Below are 20,954 nucleotides of genomic sequence, written 5' to 3'. Positions count from 1 at the left end.
AGAAGCAACCAAGAGTTGAAGAGTAACGCTCGCGCGCCGTGATGCCGCCACCACCATGCTTCATAGAAAGTCTGTTTGAACAAAAGAACGCTACAGACGTAAAAACATTCATTGCTCGGTTTGTATTCTTCAGCATACTCCTCATGAGCGTCAGACTCAGGCAGGAGGCGTGGCCAAAAGATTAGAAGTGATTCGAAGAATATTATAGTATTGATTTAATTCGCATATTTATTTTTAATTCGGATTTCTGTTTTATGCAAGTGAGTCCTCTATCACTGTTAAACGGTGTGTCTGTAGTTTGTAACTATCAGTTTCCTTTAGCTACATTAGCCGCGTAGCACCAATGCTAAATGCAAACTTCAGATGCTCAACACATCTTCAGTGCTCCAGCACACGGCGCTTTTACTACCCATGATGCAATTCTGCACAACAAGAAATAATGGAAAGGTCTTCGCATCATGGAATTTCTTTATAATATAAAAAGCATGTCATGTGGCAAAACGGTAACATCTGATTTTACAGAAAAACAATACAATTTTATTGACCAAAGACAGAATTAAAATTGTTAAATAGAAAACAAACTTAAATCGTAATAAAAAAAAAAAATCACATCCTTATAAGAATAAATTATTACATTAATGATGTAAAATTCCACCATTTTTGTACGATATCCATATGTAGAAAAAATTATTATTTGAGGTTTTTAAAAATTATTTTATTCTAAATTTCTGTCGATCCAGTTTAATAACTTATTGGAAAACTATAACACTGCATGTGACGCATCATAAATGCAGATTAACGCATGAGTCGACACTGTGATTAAACACACATGGAGAGAAAGGGGACGGTCTGATGGTCTGAGGGTCTGATGGTCTGAGGGTCTGCACTGGTAAGTGGTGAGATGATCAGTCAGCACTAATAAATTCACTACAGGCCGTGTGGGAACTCCGTGCTTTTTCTTTGTACATGCAGTAAAATACATCGGCTTGGGCGATACTACTGATCTAAACCCTGCTCCACTCCATCACCAGAACCACAATCACATCAGAATTAGGGATGGCGAAAACTAAAAAAAATCTTGACCGACCACCGAGCCTCATTAGCCGGTTAAAGTCGGTTAACCTTTGAGTTTAACAGGGATGCAAACAGCGCGCCTTTTGGCGGATGCCGCCTTTTTCACGGCTGAATCGTGCAGATCCGATTTTTTTTTGGGGGGGGGGGCGTTGGAGTGTCTGAATAATTTCAATGGCATTTGCTTATTTAGTAATTTTAATACAGAATTTACTCTGATGAAATTATTCAGACACTCCAACGCCCCCCCCCCCCAAAAAAAAAAAAATCGGATCTGCACGATTCAGCCGTGAAAAAGTCGGCATCTGTGCCTAAACTCGATGTGCCTTCTAATAATAATTTAAAAAAAAACAGAATAGTAATTTGTAAGCTAAAAAGCCTGTGTCTACACTTTTCTCTCGCCAAGTGGCAGCTGTTTTCAATTGGGGTGGGAGGGCGGGACATGACTGAATGGGTGTTTCTGATTTGTCAGCTGTCTTCAACTGGGGCGGGAGGGCGGGACATGACTGAATGGGTGTTTCTGATTTGTCAGCTGTCGTCCTTACACCGTATGGCACGCCCCAAGCGTTTACAACACAGAATTCCAGGTTCTCCGCTCCAAAATCGGCAGCTTCAAAACGATTGATTTTTTTTTTTAACCGACAACCAAAAAAAATTAACCGGTTGACGTTGATTCGGTCAACCACTGGTCAAACAGTCATCGGTTAACATCCCTAATCAGAATAAAAACAGATCGGACTCAGAATAAAAATAGGGTTCAGATCAGTATTATAGAGCAGCGTTTCTCAACCTTTTTTCAGTCACGGCACCCTTCAGAAGTATTATGCAAATTCTCAAGGCACCCCCATCTAAAATATACGGAGTCACGCTGACCCCGGCAGTGACATTGTGACATGGGAAAGGGGGCCGCGAGACAAATTTTGATGATGCATGAGGCGGCGATGACCTGCATTAGTGTAACTATCGTTTTTTGGAATTTTAATTCATTTTATTTATTTCAAATGTTAGAATATATAATTTTTTGACGGCACCCCTAACGAAGCCAGACGGCACCCCAGGGTTACCGTGGCACCCCGGTTGAGAAAGGGTGTTATAGACCGACCAGAGCAGCGTCAGATCGGAATCAGTAAAATTAGACTCAGAATCAGCAGTATAGACCAAACAGATAGAAATCAGAGTCAGACTGGAATCAGAGTAAGATCCAAATCAAGTCAAGTTTATTTTTATAGCGCTTTTAACAATAGACATTGTCGCAAAGCAGCTTTACAGAATTTAAATGACTTTAAACATGAGCTAATTTTATCCCTAATCTATCCCCAAATCAATCAAATCAGACTCAGAATCAAAAGAATTGACCAAACAGATCGGAGTCCAAGTCATATTAAAATCAAAGTCAGATTAGAATTAGAGTTAGAACAGAAAAATGACTCAACATTACAGACAAGTCAAACCAAAACCAGAAAGAGAGTGAGAAGAGAATCAGAATCAGATGAAGAAACCAGAACAGGGTTCAGATCGGATGTAAAAACCAATCAGATTCAACTCAGAAACAGGAGGACAGGATGAAGTTGTGTGAATCTGTAATCTGATTGGTCTATCCAGCTGATCCGAGGCCTGTTCCTGCTTGCTGTTTCAGCTGTGTGGGTTCAGTGGAGCGACACGATCACTGATCTGGGATCAGCTCCTCACAGCTCATAAACCTCCCATCTGTGAGTGATAAACCCCACTGCGAATCTGTTCCTCGTTGGTGTGAGCTGAAAGATAAGCGGCTTCTGAAGCTCTGAAACCTATTAGGAGTTCCTCCAACAATCTACTGCCACACACACACACACACACACACACACACGCGAGTTTCTCTAGGCTGGAATCTCTGTGACTGTCAGTGTAACGTTTTCAGTTTAAAGAAAGTTTGAGAAACAATAAAATGTTTGCTGTGGAATTAAACATGGAGACACGCTCGAGCTCAGACGTTTGGTTCTTCAGTTCTGCACTGAAACTCCAAGATTAATATCTTATGGGGTTAAACTTTTTATATTTGCCTCCAAACTACTTTTTTTCCAACTGCCACATTTAACATTCTTTATAGCGAATATAAACGCCAACACCGTTAAAGGTGTAACTGAGGAAAACATAACCACAACCTCCTGCTCCATTTTCACAAGTTTAACAACACTAAAAATATTCATTTTCCATCATAAAATGTTGTTTTAAGCTCAATGTCTTTAATGAAACTGGAAAACGGGGATGGTTCGACCTCAGCGGTGAAGGTTCTGTGCTAATGACCGGAAAACTGAGAGCTCAAATCCCAGGCCAGACAGACAGCCACGGCTGTGCCCTCAAACAAGGTTCTTTAAAGACGCAAAAGCATGACCAAGATGTCATGGGCTGCACCGCCTAAACACGAGCTACAATTTTAGCTTTAAACTTTTGAAAGGGAGGCGGAGCCTATAAGGGTGGCATTACACCAAAACACAGCAGAAATGATCAGATGATCAAACATGGCTGTCCACAGAACACAATGTCCAACACAGCCACTGGAACCAATCAGATCACAATTCCTGTTCAAAGAGCTACCACAACCAATCAGATCACGGTTCCCGCCTGTGAACAGTGTTGCCAGATTGGGCGGTTTTAAGTGCATTTTGGCGGATTTGAACATGTTTTGGGCTGGAAAACGTCAGCAGTATCTAGCAACACTGCCCGTGAACCGTAATCTGATGACCAACATAACCAATCAGATCACAGTTCCCGCCCCCAACACCAGCATAACCAATCAGATCACAGTTCCCGCCCCAACACCTCTGTAACCAGTCAGATCACAGGTCCCGCCCCCAACATAACCAATCAGATCACAGTTTCCGCCCCCAACACCAGCATCAGGTCACAGTTCTCGCCCCCAACACCAGCATAACCAATCAGGTCACAGTTCCCGCCCCCAACACCAGCATAACCAATCAGCTCACAGTTCCTGCCCCAACACCAGCATAACCAATCAGGTCACAGTTCCCGCCCCCAACACGAGCATAACCAATCAGCTCACAGTTCCTGCCCCCAACACTAACATAACCAATCAGCTCACAGTTCCCACCCCCAACACCAGCATAACCAATCAGGTCACAGTTCCCACTCCCAACACCTCTGTAACCAATCAGGTCACAGTTCCTGCCTCAACACCAGCATAACCAATCAGGTCACAGTTCCCGCTCCCAACACCTCTGTAACCAATCAAATCACAGTTCCCGCCCCCAACACCAACATAACCAATCAGATCACAGTTCCCACCCCCAACACTAACATAACCAATCAGATCACAGTTCCTGCCCCAACACCAGCATAACCAATCAGGTCACAGTTCCTGCTCCCAACACCTCTGTAACCAATCAGGTCACAGTTCCTGCCCCCAACACCAACATAACCAATCAGATCACAGTTCCCACCCCCAACACTAACATAACCAATCAGATCACAGTTCCTGCCCCTACACCACTGTAACCAATCAGATCACAGTTCCCGCCCCCAACACGAGCATAACCAATCAGCTCACAGTTCCCGCCCCCAACACTAACATAACCAATCAGCTCACAGTTCCTGCGTCAACACCAGCATAACCAATCAGATCACAGTTCCTGCACCAAACACCATTATAACCAATCAGATCACAGTTCTTGTCCAAAGAGCCACCGTATCCAGTCTTCCTGTAAGTGACCTGATAAAGCCTCCTTCTGGTGTTTAATCAGAGTGTTTGATCTGTAAGAGAGCGTGATGACGGCTGACCTGGGCGTCGTGTACAGCAGGATCAGCAAGCGTGATCATTAACCAAGCGTGCAGTGCATTTCTCACACACACATATTCACAAGTGTAGATCAGAGAAACTGTTGCACGAGAGAGCACTTCAGTGGTGCGAGCACTGAGCACTGAGACCCCCCTACAGTCCTCGCTCCACTCTCCTCACGAGACGAGCTTCAGTTTATTAACGCAGCTTCAAGAACATTTATAATCTTCAGTCGGCGCTCACTGCTGCTGCTCTGCGCTCGCAGACGCTCGCCTGGTTTATATCGTTATTTATTGATGTAACAGGACGTTGTTACGATGCAAAATGGTTTGCTGTAAAAAGGTAACGAGGTGGCGTGAGGCCGATGGACTGAGCATTACTCCGTGAACACTCCGGCGGGGTGAAACATGAAGGCTGTAAATGATTTTCTCTCTCAGAGTGCTGCATGAAGACAGAGTTAACGAGACACAGCTGTGTTCACGCGAGAAACCTCGGAGAAACCGGCGTTCATCAGGGATGTGAGATTCAGCGTGACTCGTGGACGTGGCTGGTCCGTGTGTTTGTGTTGATGTTTGGCTCTCGTCTGATGCCGTTGTCTGACTCTCAGGGTGAATCAGAGCGGAGTGTGTGTCACGCACAGAGCTGACTTCAGCCGTCAGAAATGTGCTGAGCCCAACGCGACATGAGCCAAAGCCAACAAAACCCTAAATACAGCCATCTTTTCTCCGCCTGCAGCCGGTACTTTCCCCTCCCACATACACACACACACAAATATTTAAACACTGTGTGTGTGTGTGTGTGTGTGTGTGTGTGTGTGTGTGTGTGTGTATCCCGACAAACTCTGGTTTTATGTTACGGCCGTGACTGGTGTAACGGGGCCTTCCGCTGTCTCTCGTTTGCACACACAGCTCTCAGGCAAAATGACCTCAGATCCACTGCTGAAAGCTCAACTTTCTCACACACACACACACACACACACACACACACACACACACACACGGTACATAACAGTTGAAGCACAGGCCATGTGGAACTTCATACCTAATAAAAATAAACGACCAAAACAAACAGAGCTGCAAGTTAAAACGTGATTAAAGATGAAATCTGTTGCTGGAGATTCATTTTTATTCGATTTTGTTTTGTTTTTTTTAATAAACTTGTTTTCTTCGTTCTGTCGGTCCTAATATTCATCACACTTTTATTATTTACCCATTTCACCATTTCGTTATGTCTTTATTTCTCCATTTTTTTTCCGACTCTAATGCACATTGTGCTGCGTTTTAACTGGACAAAAGGCGATTTATAAATATTTATTTATTTATTTATTATAAAATATTTAAAAATTTCAATTGCTGATGTCTCATTTTCTTTGTGTTTTTTTTGTTGTTGTTTTTTACTGTCTCAGACTAGGACAAGTTGCAACAATGCTTAGAAAATTCACAACAATTGAAAACAAAGGTTTAGCTACATCGTAAAAGACGTAAATCAGGCCACGCCCCCAAATCGTCACCAACCCATGGAGTGACAGCTGATGGAGTCCTCTTCTCACATACCATTTATTACGCGAGTATAATGACTGCTGAGTCCGGTCATGAAAATTAATTAAGACAGAGTGTCTGATTAATGAATATTAATGATGAGGGGGCGGTGTTATGTTAATATAACTGATTTTAGAGAAAAAAAAATAAAAAATCGCAAGCTGTGTCTCGTACACGGTTCTGACTCATAACAGGAAAATATAATGCTGTTTTTGTCGTGACTAAGTTACGTCTAATTTGCATAAACTTACAGTTAAGAAAATCTCATTTCAAACGTCGTTTACTGATGATGTCGTCGGAACTATGACTCCATGTCACATGTTTAAAAGTAAACGAGTAAATGAATGTGCACACGTTGAGCATGAGGTCACGTGACACATCTGGGACACGTCGAAATGCGTCGTTTGATCGCGACGCCGTGGAGTTTTACGCAAACGTGTGAGGCGACATTTACGGAAGGAGTCTCCAGTTTCAGCGCTGTTTAATCGTCCGAGATTTCTGACATCTTCGGGACGTTCCTCATCGTTAAAGGGATGAAGTATGATGTATTGTTGTTTAATTAATATAATTAGTGGTGAACTGCAGTGGAATAACAAAAGGATAAAGTGAATAAAACGTCTCCAGATGTGCTGTTTGAGGAAATTAATCGACCTCAGCAGGGAATTAGGAACGTCCCCTGATCACACCTGAAGGTTTCTGAAACTTCATTAGATTTAAATTTGTACACACACACGACATAAACGGTATTAGATTGCACTAATCTGAGTCCCGAGTCGCTTCGAGACTCGCGTCAGTGCTGCAAATCTTTAACGTTCCTAAGCGAGGAGTTTATCTGAGAAAGACTTTGACTACAGACCTCAAATCATTAAAGTACACATCAGTAACACACACACACACACACACGTTCTTTAAATCATTCTCAAATTGTTCATGTTTAATCCGGAATGTTCACGTGGCACAAACGGACGTATGGTTTTCGCAAACCTCCACCATGTTCCATTTACTCGAAGACGTTATGTTTGGAAAGATGTCCGTTTCCTTCGAGATAAATAAATTCCTCATGGCCGAGTGTGTGCGCGTCTCTTACACTGTGTTTTTCAGGCCAAAGCTGGATTGAATAATCGCATCCTGTAAGTAAAACTCAAACATGGACTGCATGCGGTTCTGCTGCGACACACAGCTGGGGTCAGACGAGGACGACTTTATGTTCCGTTCTTGTTGGCGAGAGTTAAACAGTGACTCCAGCTCCAGCAGGAGTAAAGTATAGCTCGCTTATAACACAGTCATGGTTAAGCATTAAGTGCAAGTCATGGGATTAAAGTTAAAACCGTTAAACGACGTCTCGGACCACATGAGAGCGAGAGAAATACGTTCAGTGGAGTCGTCCTCAGAAATACGGGATCTGATTGGTCAGCGGCTCTGACGGTAGCACAGTTTTAGAATAATGCGCTCGTTCTAATGCGTTATCGTTTCTATGGTAACAGCTCGCACATAGGGACGTCTACAGCAGACGATATTTATTTATTTAAAGGAATCTCCAGTGTTAGCACTATTTTTATTATTATTAACTTCGAAAGAGAGGCAAAAGAGACATTTGTGAAGCTACGACTGTTTGCAGCTGCTATAACGCAAGTCAGAACAGGAACTAATTTTGAAAGTAAACAAACATAAAATGGTAACCGTTGGCAAATTGCAGCCGAATAAGAGGAACTTTATTAACCAACTTTATTGATTATTTCCCCATAACAGCACAACACCAAGTGGTTTATTCGTCACTGAAGCGGTCATAATAATAATAATAATAATAATAATAAAAAAAAATCAAACATCCAGATGGATGACGGTGTGTTAATTGAAGCTTTGAGATTTCTACAACCTCAAAGTAAAAATAAATGTTTGATCTAATAAAACTTGGCCCAGCTGTGGATAACATGGATCATGATCGTGTTTAGTCGGCGTGTGAGAGCAGGAGAATGACCAAATGACCAGACTGTGCTGGATCCAGGATTATTTGGGATAAACAGCGAAGTCCTGGTCCTGGAACACCAGAATCCAGCACAGTTTGGTTCCAGTATCTCAGCTACCTTGGTGCAGCAGGTAAGATGTGTAGGTGCAGGTGCGCTGATGTATGTGGGCACTGAAGTCAGAACAGCAGGTGAGCCGGTGTTTCCTCCGTGCGCCGTGTCGGACCCGTTGGACTGCAGGATCTCCTGGATCTGTGCGAGCTGCTGTCTCAGCACCTGCTTCTGGTGGAAGCTGAAGGCTGGGTGATTGGCGGCCATGGTGAAAAGCAGCAGGAACTGTTCACCGGTCCGCCCGTCACTCAGCCGCAGCCCGTAATCGTGGATGATGGTGTCGACGTGCGTGAGCGTCCGGAAGAGCACACCTGCTGCCGCGCGGTTGTCTGAGCCGAGCAGCGCCAGCGAGACGAGAAGCTTGCTGCGTACCACCTCGTCCGTCATGTTGGCCAGGAGAGCCAGGTCGGCTGGGTTGTTGGCTTTGATCTCGGCGTCTCTCAGAGAGTGGTAGTCCTTACGAGCCAAGTCCTCCAAGCAGGACCCGAGGAAGCGCAACTCCACCGGAACGCACAGATCCAAGAGTCCGCACAGGAACTCGGCCCTCTGAGCCGAGCTCAGGCCCGAGAACCACCGGTACACCCCTTCTCTCTTCAGGCAACATCTATTCTCCACCATTTTGAACCGTTTTTTGGAAAGAAACTCTGGGAGAACCGAATCCACCGAACCCACCAAACTCCTTCATCAACCTTCAGGAACTTCTCAACATCTCGACACCGGGAAGGGTGGAGAATAACAGCACTGTTTCCTCCTGATTTTATGCACAAAGGGGTGCATTATTTTATAACTCCTGAAAACGAAGGGAAGAAGTGGAAATGTGGAAGGAAGGAAGGAAGGAAGGAAGGAAGGACTGTGTGTGTCCAGACCAGACTCTTTCCACCATCCACTGAGCTCCTGCTCAGCTTTAACACACCAAGTCCTGCTCAGAGAAGCTCTGAAGCCCTCACGAGATCTCAGTCCTGCTTTTCTTCTCCTTCAAACCGCAGTTTTTCCTCCACGCCGTGCAGCCAGTGATGGACTCGAACCCATAAACAACCCCATCCCAGTCAGCTCCAGCCCTCACTGCGCTCTCACAGCTGCACCGCAGGCCACGGATTCCGCCCGGGACTCCTTCACTGAGGGCTTCAGCGCGCACGGGCCGCTCATCCTCGCCTTCTCCATGAGATTCTCATCCAAAACCGGCCGAACAAACTCACAGTGCAGCTCCTCGGATCTTTTTATCCCGTCGGGAAGTCGACTAAAAGGCAGCAACGTCTCTCTCCAAGCCCAGCACTCTGGCACACAAGCTCCGCCTACTCTACTCCTATTGGTCACTCTGCCTGTCAGTAACACCCTGCTGCGGCTCTGATTGGTTAAAAACGCCCTTTGAGCAGCTGCTCAGCTTTTGATTGGCTCTCTCAGGCTTTTTTAGTCATCGAGAGTAAATTCATACCTCAAATATGAAATATAATACATCAAAGGCCGATACATATTAAAAAGTCTTAAAGGTATACAAAACAAAAAAGCAACAAATAAATAAAATAAAATAAATACAATAAATAATATATAGTGCTCTCTCTCTCTCGCCCAATATATAGCACATGTATAGGAGAGTAAATACAAAACTATATTATGGTGTACAATACAAATAACTAAATTGCATCATAAATATATAATATATAATGTATAATAATATATGACATAAAATTTTGAATTTTTAACTAAATGTATTAAAAGTTTTTAAGGGATAAAAAGCTACTTTATGCAGCTATTATAAAAAAATAAGTGCTATATATACAGTCCAAACTATAGTTTTATATATATAGTAAATATAAAGAACTAGATGACTGGCCACTTTATTAGGAACACCCATACTGTACATCCACCTGCTGTTTGTTTTCTGCAGTTCTGTAATCAGCCGATCCCTCCACAGCAGCACCATGCATCAAATCCCACAGATACAAGCTTCAGTTAATGTTCACAATGTTCAAAACATCAGAATGGGGAACATTGTGATCTCAAAGTGAAGTGTGACTTTCTTTCTTTCTTTCTTTCTTTCACTGTGTTGATTTCAGGGTGTTGATTTGAGCCAGATGAGTATTTTTGATTTGAGTATTTCAGAAACTGCTGATCTCCTTCCTGGGGTTTTCACACACAACAGTCTTTGCAGAGAATGGTGCGAAAAACAAAAAACACTGAGTGAGTGAGCGACAGTTCTGTGGGTGGAAACAAACACCTTGTTGATAAGAGAGGGTCAGAGGGAAATGGACAGATTGGAAAGATATAGTAACTCATATAATCACTCTTTACAACCGTGGTGAGCAGAAAAGCATCTCAGCATGCAACAGCAGACAGAAGAACACACCGGGTTCCACTCCTGCAGCCAAGAACAGGGATCTTAGAACCAACAACATGTTCCTATTAAAGTGGCCGGGGAGGGTATAAAACTCTAAAACTATACAATACTACATAATATGAAGCACAGAATATTTACAGCATGTAACTAACTTGATATATAGTCTAAATAAAAAAATAGTCTTTAATGTATATTAAACAAGAACAACAAAAAAAGAAAATAAATATAAAATATTAGAACAATAAAAGTCTATAATAGTACTGTATATAATTATAATTATATCTAGTCTGAGTTATATGGTGGTATGCTTTGTACAGTATGATAAATGTAAAACTGTAGTATGGTGTAAAATACAAAATTAAATTCAACAATGTATATATCATACTTCATAATGTATAGTATACTGTATAATATTTTGATTCGCTAACTTCATATATAATCTAATTTTAAAAACCTTTTAGAAATTGTTTTTAAATCACACACGTTTATAACTGTAATGAAACACTTTTTACACAATTTACTTGACTGAATTTTATTTTGAAATCAATCGACAATTTAAACCCGTGTGTGTGTGTGTGTGTGTGTGTGTGTGTGTGTGTGCGTGCAGTGGGGGGGTGTCCACATGATGGCGCTGTATCTTTAAAATAAACAGTGTGTTTCTGACTTAAAAATAATCAGTAATTAAATATTTATGCTGAGACTGACTTTTTTATTTTGTGAGCATTATGGACTCACCTATTTCCAATAATTGTGAAAAGACAATATTTTAAATTACCATGGCTCATTCTCACACACACACACACACACACACACACACACACACCTAGAACAAAATTCACTGTAGTTTACTGTATTAAACCTTTTACAGAACGATACCACTTTAAATAGATAGATAGATAGATAGATAGATAGATAGATAGATAGATAGATAGATAGATAGATGTGTACCCCCTCAGTACAGTATTTATTTATCTATGTATTTATTTATTAGTTTTAATGCAACTATTCAAATATGAAACACATTGATGTTTGTACTATTCTTCTTAATGTGTTTGAGATCAAACAGTAAGTAGTAAATAAAAAAAAAACACAGTAAATAGCCCTATTCCACATCTGTAGTAATCCATATTATATCAAGCACCGAACAACTAAGTAAAGAGAAACAACATCCATCATTACTTTAAGACAGGAAGTGACTTCATTCATAAAAATCAAGAAAAACATTCAATTCGAAGGGGTGCACAAACTTTTGATTGGTACTGTGTGTGTATATGTTTGTGTATATTAACACTTTTAAATTGAATCAATCTGGGATTTGAATGTTTAAATAAATTTTCTAAAATTAGAGAGTAGGCCCTGCTTAAAAACAAACTCAGTAAAATGTGGACCTCTGAGAATAATGTTTGTATTATTTGTATTTTCTAAGTTAAAGCCAGTGCACTGTTTATATTTGACCACTAGATGGCAAAAGTAGCTTTCTATTGACCAAAACATAGCAAAGTAGAACTCAACTCAACAAGGGGGCGCCATTTTTTTTTCTTTTCTGGAGTATTTTTTCATTCATCTCATTATCTGTAGCCGCTTTATCCTGTTCTACAGGGTCGCAGGCGAGCTGGATCCTATCCCAGCTGACTACGGGTGAAAGGCGGGGTTCACCCTGGACAAGTCGCCAGGTCATCACAGGAGTGCTGGTGTTAATATTAACAAAATTACCTTCTTTTTTTTTTTATCAGAATTTTATGGGTTGAAAATGGATCAAAACACCATCTACTGGGTAAAATAATCCTGAACCTTGCAAGGCTGATGCTGACGTAGAATCAATCGATTGGTACTAATCTAAGTTGTGAAATGCTTTATTGAATAAACAAACAAACAAATAAATAACAGGGATGTGATTTTTCCGCGAATTCGCGGAATTCCGCTTTTTTCACCTCAATTTGAAAAAAAAAATTCAGATTTTTCGCTCAAAAATCCGCATTCATATCCTATTCGTTCCGACTTTCAGTAATTCCGTCATTGAGATGAAACGAGGTACGTGATTGGCCCATCACTCTGTAACAACCAATGAACGCGCTTGTTAGATAGCTGTACGTAAGCTCGCTTCAAACACAGTTGAAAGATGGCAGCCTCCGTGATCGAGCGTAAAGATGCACCTGATCATCAGTTTGGTGTGTGTGTGTGTGTGTGTGTGTGTGTGTGTGTGTGTGTGTGTGTGTGTGTTTTTAAAGTAAATAAACATGGGGAAGAAGAAAAAAACAACCCAGCTCATTTCTTTCCCCATAATAAACCTGTGAGTGGTGATGGCGTCACTGCACGTGCGACAGTTGGGTGTGTTTTCGCGGGGTGACAAAGGTTGCCGTGGCAACGGGGCCTTGCGCCATCTGTTGCTTCCTGGATGAGCATGCGCATGCTATGAAAGCTGTGGTGAAAAGATTAGCATCGGAGGCTAAACCTTCTGAGGAGAAAAGAAGGGGCGGTTTTTATTTCAGTTTGTTTTAGTTACGTCCGAAGAAACAGCAGTTTAAATCACGGCTCTAGTTTACAAATCAAAATGGTTACTCAGTGAAAACAAAACAAAAGCTAGAGAGAGGGGGAGTGGTGTAGAGAGAGGGGGAGCGGTGTAGAGAGCGGGGGAGTGGTGTAGAGAGAGGGGGAGTGGTGTAGAGAGAGGGGGAGCGGTGTAGAGAGATGTAGAGAGAGGGGGAGTGGTGTAGAGAGAGGGGGAGCGGTGTAGAGAGCGGGGGAGTGGTGTAGAGAGAGGGGGAGTGGTGTAGAGAGAGGGGGAGTGGTGTAGAGAGAGGGGGAGCGGTGTAGAGAGAGGGGGAGCGGTGTAGAGAGAGGGGGAGTGGTGGGGAGTGGTGTAGAGAGAGGGGGAGTGGTGTAGAGAGAGGGGGAGTGGTGGGGAGTGGTGTAGAGAGAGGGGGAGTGGTGTAGAGAGAGGGGGAGTGGTGTAGAGAGAGGGGGAGCAGTGTAGAGAGAGGGGGAGTGGTGTAGAGAGAGGGGGAGTGGTGTAGAGAGAGGGGGAGTGGTGTAGAGAGAGGGGGAGTGGTGGGGAGTGGTGTAGAGAGAGGGGAAGTGGTGTAGAGAGAGGGGGAGTGGTGTAGAGAGAGGGGGAGCAGTGTAGAGAGAGGGGGAGTGGTGTAGAGAGAGGGGGAGTGGTGGGGAGCGGTGTAGAGAGAGGGGGAGCGGTGTAGAGAGAGGGGGAGCGGTGTAGAGAGAGGGGGAGCAGTGTAGAGAGAGGGGGAGTGGTGTAGAGAGAGGGGGAGTGGTGTAGAGAGAGGGGGAGTGGTGGGGAGTGGTGTAGAGAGAGGGGAAGTGGTGTAGAGAGAGGGGGAGTGGTGTAGAGAGAGGGGGAGCAGTGTAGAGAGAGGGGGAGTGGTGTAGAGAGAGGGGGAGTGGTGTAGAGAGAGGGGGAGTGGTGGGGAGTGGTGTAGAGAGAGGGGGAGCGGTGTAGAGAGAGGGGGAGCGGTGTAGAGAGAGGGGGAGCGGTGTAGAGAGAGGGGGAGTGGTGTAGAGAGAGGGGGAGTGGTGTAGAGAGAGGGGGAGCGGTGTAGAGAGAGGGGGAGCGGTGTAGAGATAGGGGGAGCGGTGTAGAGAGCGGGGGAGTGGTGTAGAGAGAGGGGGAGTGGTGTAGAGAGCGGGGGAGTGGTGTAGAGAGCGGGGGAGTGGTGTAGAGAGAGGGGGAGTGGTGGGGAGTGGTGTAGAGAGAGGGGGAGTGGTGTAGAGAGCGGGGGAGTGGTGTAGAGAGCGGGGGAGTGGTGTAGAGAGCGGGGGAGCGGTGTAGAGAGAGGGGGAGTGGTGTAGAGAGCGGGGGAGTGGTGTAGAGAGCGGGGGAGTGGTGTAGAGAGAGGGGGAGTGGTGTAGAGAGCGGGGGAGTGGTGTAGAGAGCGGGGGAGTGGTGTAGAGAGAGGGGGAGCGGTGTAGAGCGAGGGGGAGTGGTGGGAGTTTAACCCGGGAAAGTGAGTCTGTGAGGCGGCAGTGATGCTTGACCCCTCCCCCCTCCCGCCTCCTCTCACTTTACCTCAAAGTCTCTGCCAACTTCATTACAGATTATTTCACCTTTTTCACTCGAAGTTAGTTTTAATTTTCGCTCAAAACTTTTCCCACAGCGTGGATGTAAGGTAATTATACACAATTTTGATTTGTTTATTCAATATTAAAATGTTAGTGCAAATAATACATACTTGCCAACTTTTCAAAATTCTCATGAGGGAGAAAAGTGCATGAAAGACATTTTCAGTTGGCCGAGGGTCTGATGCGCGGTTGAAATGATAAAAACAGTGGAGCCCAATTAATTGCAAACACATTTTTTGTGAATGTTGTTTGGTGAAAAAGTGATTTTTATTCTTGCATATGAAAATCCTCAAGTGAGTGAACACTGTACAGTTCTGTATATGAGTCAATTTCACAGAAAACGTTTTTTTTTTTTTGTCCGGACGTGTTTTGTTTACATTTTGAGATTTCTAAAACCTTTTTATGGTCTCATATGATAAAACATTATCAGTTCTACCTTGCATTTCAAAATTTGACTACTTTGGTTCATAAATGTGCATTTTGTAGCAAATTTTAGGGTCGAAAATGAGCAAAAATGGCTGTTCCACTGAAAAGAGACTTTTTTTCAGACATGATTCTTAATGTTGGACAAAGGTGGAATTGAAACTTTTTCACGTTCAACGACAAGACTGTGGAAACCACAATGGACATATCATGTCACAAATTGAAAATGCCATTAAGAAAAGATATTTTTTCGATGTTTTGTTAATTTTTGTACCTGTCCCAGAGGTTTGTGTCAGTTCTGTTACCGTGATTAATCACATAACAAAAATAAATGCTCCCAAAAGCTATTATTGAAATTATTTGTTGCCAAGGATCTACATATTCTCACCTTTTATATGGATGGCAGAATGAACTGAATCTGAGAATATTTACTTAAAAATTTCAGTTTTGGTAAGTAGTCTATGCATGACTAATTTTTTGTGTCAATCCTGTTACCCTGTCTAAACGGGGTGTGCAGTAACTTAATCAAATATTAGAAGTTGCCATACATAAGAAGCAAACCGGGAGACTACCAGGAGCAATAGAGTTTAATAAATAATGGTGGATGAATTCTTATGTTGCATCATGTTTGTTTGAAAAGGCACATTTAGGTATGTTCAACTTCTACAGTAATTGAAAGTATAAATTTTGTTTTTCCTTATACAATTTCCTATTTATTCTAATGCAGATGATTTAATTTAGAATGACATTTTTAGGTTTCATGTTTTGGCTTTTTCTCAGTTAAGAATCATTGAATTTACTATAGGGGCTCAGAGTTGCATGTTGACCATTAAATTGGCTTGAATTTGTTAATCATGACAAGTTTTTTCTTGTGTGTTTGCTTGCCATTTTAGTACAATTTTTAAGTCAGAAAACCCCCAAACCCAGGAGCTTCGGGGGGCTTCACCCCCCTTGTCCCCCCACCAGGGCGCTGCCCTGGACCAGCTGGGGGCCTATGGCCCCCAGACCCCCGGCTAAAATTTTCAGATAATTTCACCAACCCAAATCACATCCCTGAAATAAGAATGTTAACGCCCTCTAATCGGAGGTGGGCCGCCCACCTCCCCCAGGAGGCCCAACCTCCCCCTTGAGTGGGAGTCTGTAAATCCACACACATTTTCAAACATGGGCTGATTGAGACTAACTATTCACTGGCGTTTTCAGGACGTTTCCCATCAGCAGTTTCAGCAGGATTCTTTTCTGTCCAGAAGAAAAAGACGGGTTCTTCAGAGACGATCACAGTACTCACTGTTAAATCTTGTTATCCATTGCCTTGTGTCCTCTCTGCCCTTATTATCAGCAATATTCTCAAAACCAAACCTCCCAAAGACCAATCACTGATCGTCATTGTTCCCAAAGACCGATTCACTTGACCTCAGTGAAGTTTGTACGAGTAATCTGTTACTAAACTACAGCTAGCTCGAGCTTGTGAGGAGGAACCTGCAGTATAAAGTAGACGCTTGCTCTATTTTTCAGAATATCTGGCATAATTAATGAGTTTTTGTGACAAAAAATTCAACATTAGCATAAAAGCAGGTGGACAGAAAACCCCAATGCAGACTCATTTCCTGTGTTCTGTTGTATAGAAGAGCGTTTCATGATAACACTCTTTTCTTAAGGAGACACCTGTCGTGCTTCACAACCTCCTCTGCATTCTCTCTCTCTCTCTCTCTCTCTCTCTTATTTCTCTCACTCCTACGCACTGCATGCCTCACTGTGCTCAAAAAAACGACCACACACACACACACACACACACACACACACACACACACACACACACACACCCTGTCCTGCACTAATGCTAATGAAGCAGGCCTAAGCTAAAGTGGCGACATCAGCTAAACCAGCTCCTGCAGCTGAAGTCGTGTTTGTATGGCTCGCTTCAGCTCTGTATTCATCTGCGTGTACCACAGTACATAATACCAAAACATGAGCAAAATTTATTTCTGAGAAGATTTATTACATATAAATCATATTACATAGTCATTTAGCCGATCTTCACGGCTAATCATAGCTAGTTAGCTAACAGGAGTTACAACTTCTGAGAGAATTTTAAATCATATCAAATGGTTTAGCTGAACTTCATGGACAATTTTAGCTAGCTGGCTAACATCAGCTACATATGACGTGATTTCTGAAAGGATTTTAAGTCGGACGTTTTTAATATCCACTGCTAATGCTAGCTAGTTGGCTGTTATGAGCTAAACTGACAGGATTTCTGACAAAATAAGTTTTCTGACAAAACAATTCCACTGCTAAAGCTAGTTGGCTATGAAAATAATCTGATAGGATTTCTGATACAAGTGTTCAGTTAGCTCGTCTTTACTGCTAATGCTAGCTAGGGGGATGATATCCTGACCTGTTTAAAATGTTATTTCATGATAACAATATCACAATCATAATATGAATTACTTCACTAATATGATCTAATCTGACAGGAATTATTTGAGGATTTTAAGTTATATTGAAATGTTCAATTAACTGTTCTTCACAGCTAATGGTAGCTAGGTGAGAATTATACAAGAATTATAGTTAATAATCATCACGAAAACAAAATGCAACTTAGATCATTTTTGTGTTTACATTTACTTCCTCACCATAAAATAAATATCCTTATTTCTCGTTTGTACTGTGACACTCAAAGTCCTTCCTGTGCCAGGACCTGGTCTTCCCAAGCAGTCTCCCATCCAAGTACTAACCAGGCCCTTAAGGCACATTGGGCAGCACCAATCTCCAGTCTATAGCCCTCGGCCTCTCGCCTATTACACAGCTAGGGTTACAATGAGGGGCTGGTCCTCTAGTAACCGCTAGAGTTTGATTCCCCACTTGCATCTGTATTGCAGCGTGCCTTGCCAGATGGCAGTAAGTACCATTTTTATGATGGTCTCTGGTATGACCTGATCACGAGTAGAACTCGCGATCTCCTGATCGAGAGGCGCACATGCTAACCACTAGGCCAACTCACAGTACTGTGACGCTGGCAACAGATTTAATCAACAGTTTTCAGAATAATCAGCGTTCCAATTAGTACAAAAAAAGGGTTTCTTCAATAAAGACAAAGACGTGCATGGGCACTCAGCATGTGCAGCAAGAGAGGTTTTGCAAGGAAGGTGACTATGGAAGCACTGGAAGGTGGTGGACAGGGAGGTAAGTGTATGGCCGATGGAACTAAAAGGGCACAGGGATGCTGTGGAGCCATGGGTAATTTGGGCCACACACACAGGGGATGCCAGGGTCCTGGAGTAAACAGGATGATTTATTTTGCAGGGTTTGTGTAATTGGGCCATGAGGCCTGGGAAAGAAAGACTTAAGGTGATTGTAATGAAGGACTTTGGGCTTATTCAATGGGAATGACAGGTCACACCTGGAAATCAACAGGGAACAGTTGATCCACAGGGGTGACAGGGTCTAGCATTTCATAAGATCCAATCCACTATAGTGTGAGCTCAGCCAGGTCATCCACCAGGACAAAATCACCTGCCTCATAAGGGTCTTAGCTGAGATGGCAATCATCATTCATCTGCTGATGGTCCAGAGCCTTGAACCTGAAGTCAAGCCAAAGTCCCTCTCATGCCAGGACCTGGTCTTCCCAGGCAGTCTCCTGTCCCAGTACTAACCAGGCCCTTAAGGCGCATTGGGCAGTGCCGATCTCCGCTTCTATAGTCCTCGGCCTCTCACCTGTTATAGGGTTATGGTGGGAGGCTTGTCCTCCGGTAACCATGAGAGTTTGACTCCCCACTCACATCTGTATTGTAGCATGCCTTGCCAGATGGCAGTAGGTACCATTTTTATGATAGTCTTTGGTCTGACCCAACCACGAGTAGAACTCCCGATCTCCTGATCAAGAGGTGGATACGCTAACCACTAGGCCAGTTCATGGTATCCTTGAACCTGAAAGCTGCTAAATAGACACTATTTGAGATGGCTGCTGAGGTCAAATTAGGGACCAAGTTGGAGACAGTGTTGGGGAATGTCTGATGACATGCAAGGCCAGTAGAAAGCTTGTATCGCCCTGTCCATAGTATTAGTCAGACCGTAATGTCCCGCAGGGTGACCGTGTAAATAATGCAGCACCTGTGGAATGCGTGGCTTGGGGATAACGTCTTGCTAAAAGGCATCATAAGAAGACAGGTGATGCACCAGTATACAGTGGTGCTTGAAAGTTTGTGAACCCTTTAGAATTTTCTATATTTCTGCATAAATATGACCTAAAGCATCATCAGATTTTCACACAAGTCCTAAAAGTAGATAAAGAGAACCCAGTTAAACAAATGAGACAAAAATATTATACTTGGGCATTTATTTACTGAGGAAAATGATCCAATATTACATATCTGTGAGTGGCAAAAGTATGTGAACCTCTAGGATTAGCAGTTAGTTTGAAGGTGAAATTAGAGTCAGGTGTTTTCAATCAATGGGATAACAATCAGGTGCGAGTGGGCACCCTATTTTATTTAAAGAACAGGGATCTATCAAAGTCTGATCTTCACAACACATGTTTGTGGAAGTGTATCATGGCACGAACAAAGGAGATTTCTGAGGACCTCAGAAAAAGCGTTGTTGATGCTCATCAGGCTGGAAAAGGTTATAAAACCATCTCTAAAGAGTTTGGACTCCACCAATCAACAGTCAGACAGATTGTGTACAAATGGAGGAAATTCAAGACCATTGTTACCCTCCCCAGGAGTGGGCGACCAACAAAGATCACTCCAAGAGCAAGGCGTGTAATAGTCGGTGAGGTCACAAAGGACCCCAGGGTAACTTCTAAGCAACTGAAGGCCTCTCTCACATTGGCTAATGTTAATGTTCATGAGTCCACCATCAGGAGAACACTCAACAACAATGGAGTGCATGGCAGGGTTGCAAGCAGAAAGCCACTGCTCTCCAAAAACAACATTGCTGCTCATCTGTAGTTTGATAAAGATCACGTGGACAAGCCAGAAGGCTATTGGAAAAATGTTTTGTGGACGGATGAGACCAAAATAGAACTTTTTGGTTTAAACGAGAAGCATTATGTTTGGAAAAAGGAAAACACTGCATTCCAGCATAAGAACCTTATCCCATCTGTGAAACATGGTGGTGGTAGTATCATGGTTTGGGCCTGTTTTGCTGCATCTGGGCCAGGACGGCTTGCCATCATTGATGGAACAATGAATTCTGAATTATACCAGTGAATTTTAAAGGAAAATGTCAGGACATCTGTCCATGAACTGAATCTCAAGAGAAGGTGGGTCATGCGGCAAGACAACGACCCTAAGCACACAAGTCATTCTACCAAAGAATGGTTAAAGAAGAATAAAGTTAATGTTTTGGAATGGCCAAGTCAAAGTCCTGACCTTAATCCAATGGAAATGTTGTGGAAGGACCTGAAGCGAGCAGTTCATGTGAGGAAACCCACCAACATCCCAGAGTTGAAGCTGTTCTGTATGGAGGAACGGGCTAAAATTCCTCCAAGCCGGTGTGCAGGACTGATCAACAGTTACCGCAAACGTTTAGTTGCAGTTATTGCTGCACAAGGGGGTCACACCAGATACTGAAAGCAAAGGTTCACATACTTTTGCCACTCACAGATATGTAATATTGGATCATTTTCCTCAATAAATAAATGACCAAGTATAATATTTTTG

General features: G+C 43.0%; 1 protein-coding gene across 1 annotated transcript in view; it reads right to left on the bottom strand.

The window, feature by feature from the left end:
* The window catches only part of zcchc14 (zinc finger, CCHC domain containing 14), a 43,612-nt gene extending 33,896 nt beyond the window's left edge, over positions 1-9,716 (bottom strand). The window contains exon 1 of the mRNA XM_060928482.1: positions 8,466-9,716. Coding sequence (XP_060784465.1) covers positions 8,466-9,074 — 609 coding nt within the window. The 5' untranslated portion in view covers positions 9,075-9,716. The remainder of the gene's footprint in view (positions 1-8,465) is intronic.
* Between the last annotated feature and the right edge of the window lie 11,238 nt (positions 9,717-20,954).

Source organism: Neoarius graeffei, chromosome 8, assembly GCF_027579695.1.
Source record: "Neoarius graeffei isolate fNeoGra1 chromosome 8, fNeoGra1.pri, whole genome shotgun sequence".
NCBI classification, from domain to species: Eukaryota; Metazoa; Chordata; class Actinopteri; order Siluriformes; family Ariidae; genus Neoarius; species Neoarius graeffei.
This window is presented reverse-complemented; position numbering and strand designations above follow the sequence as displayed.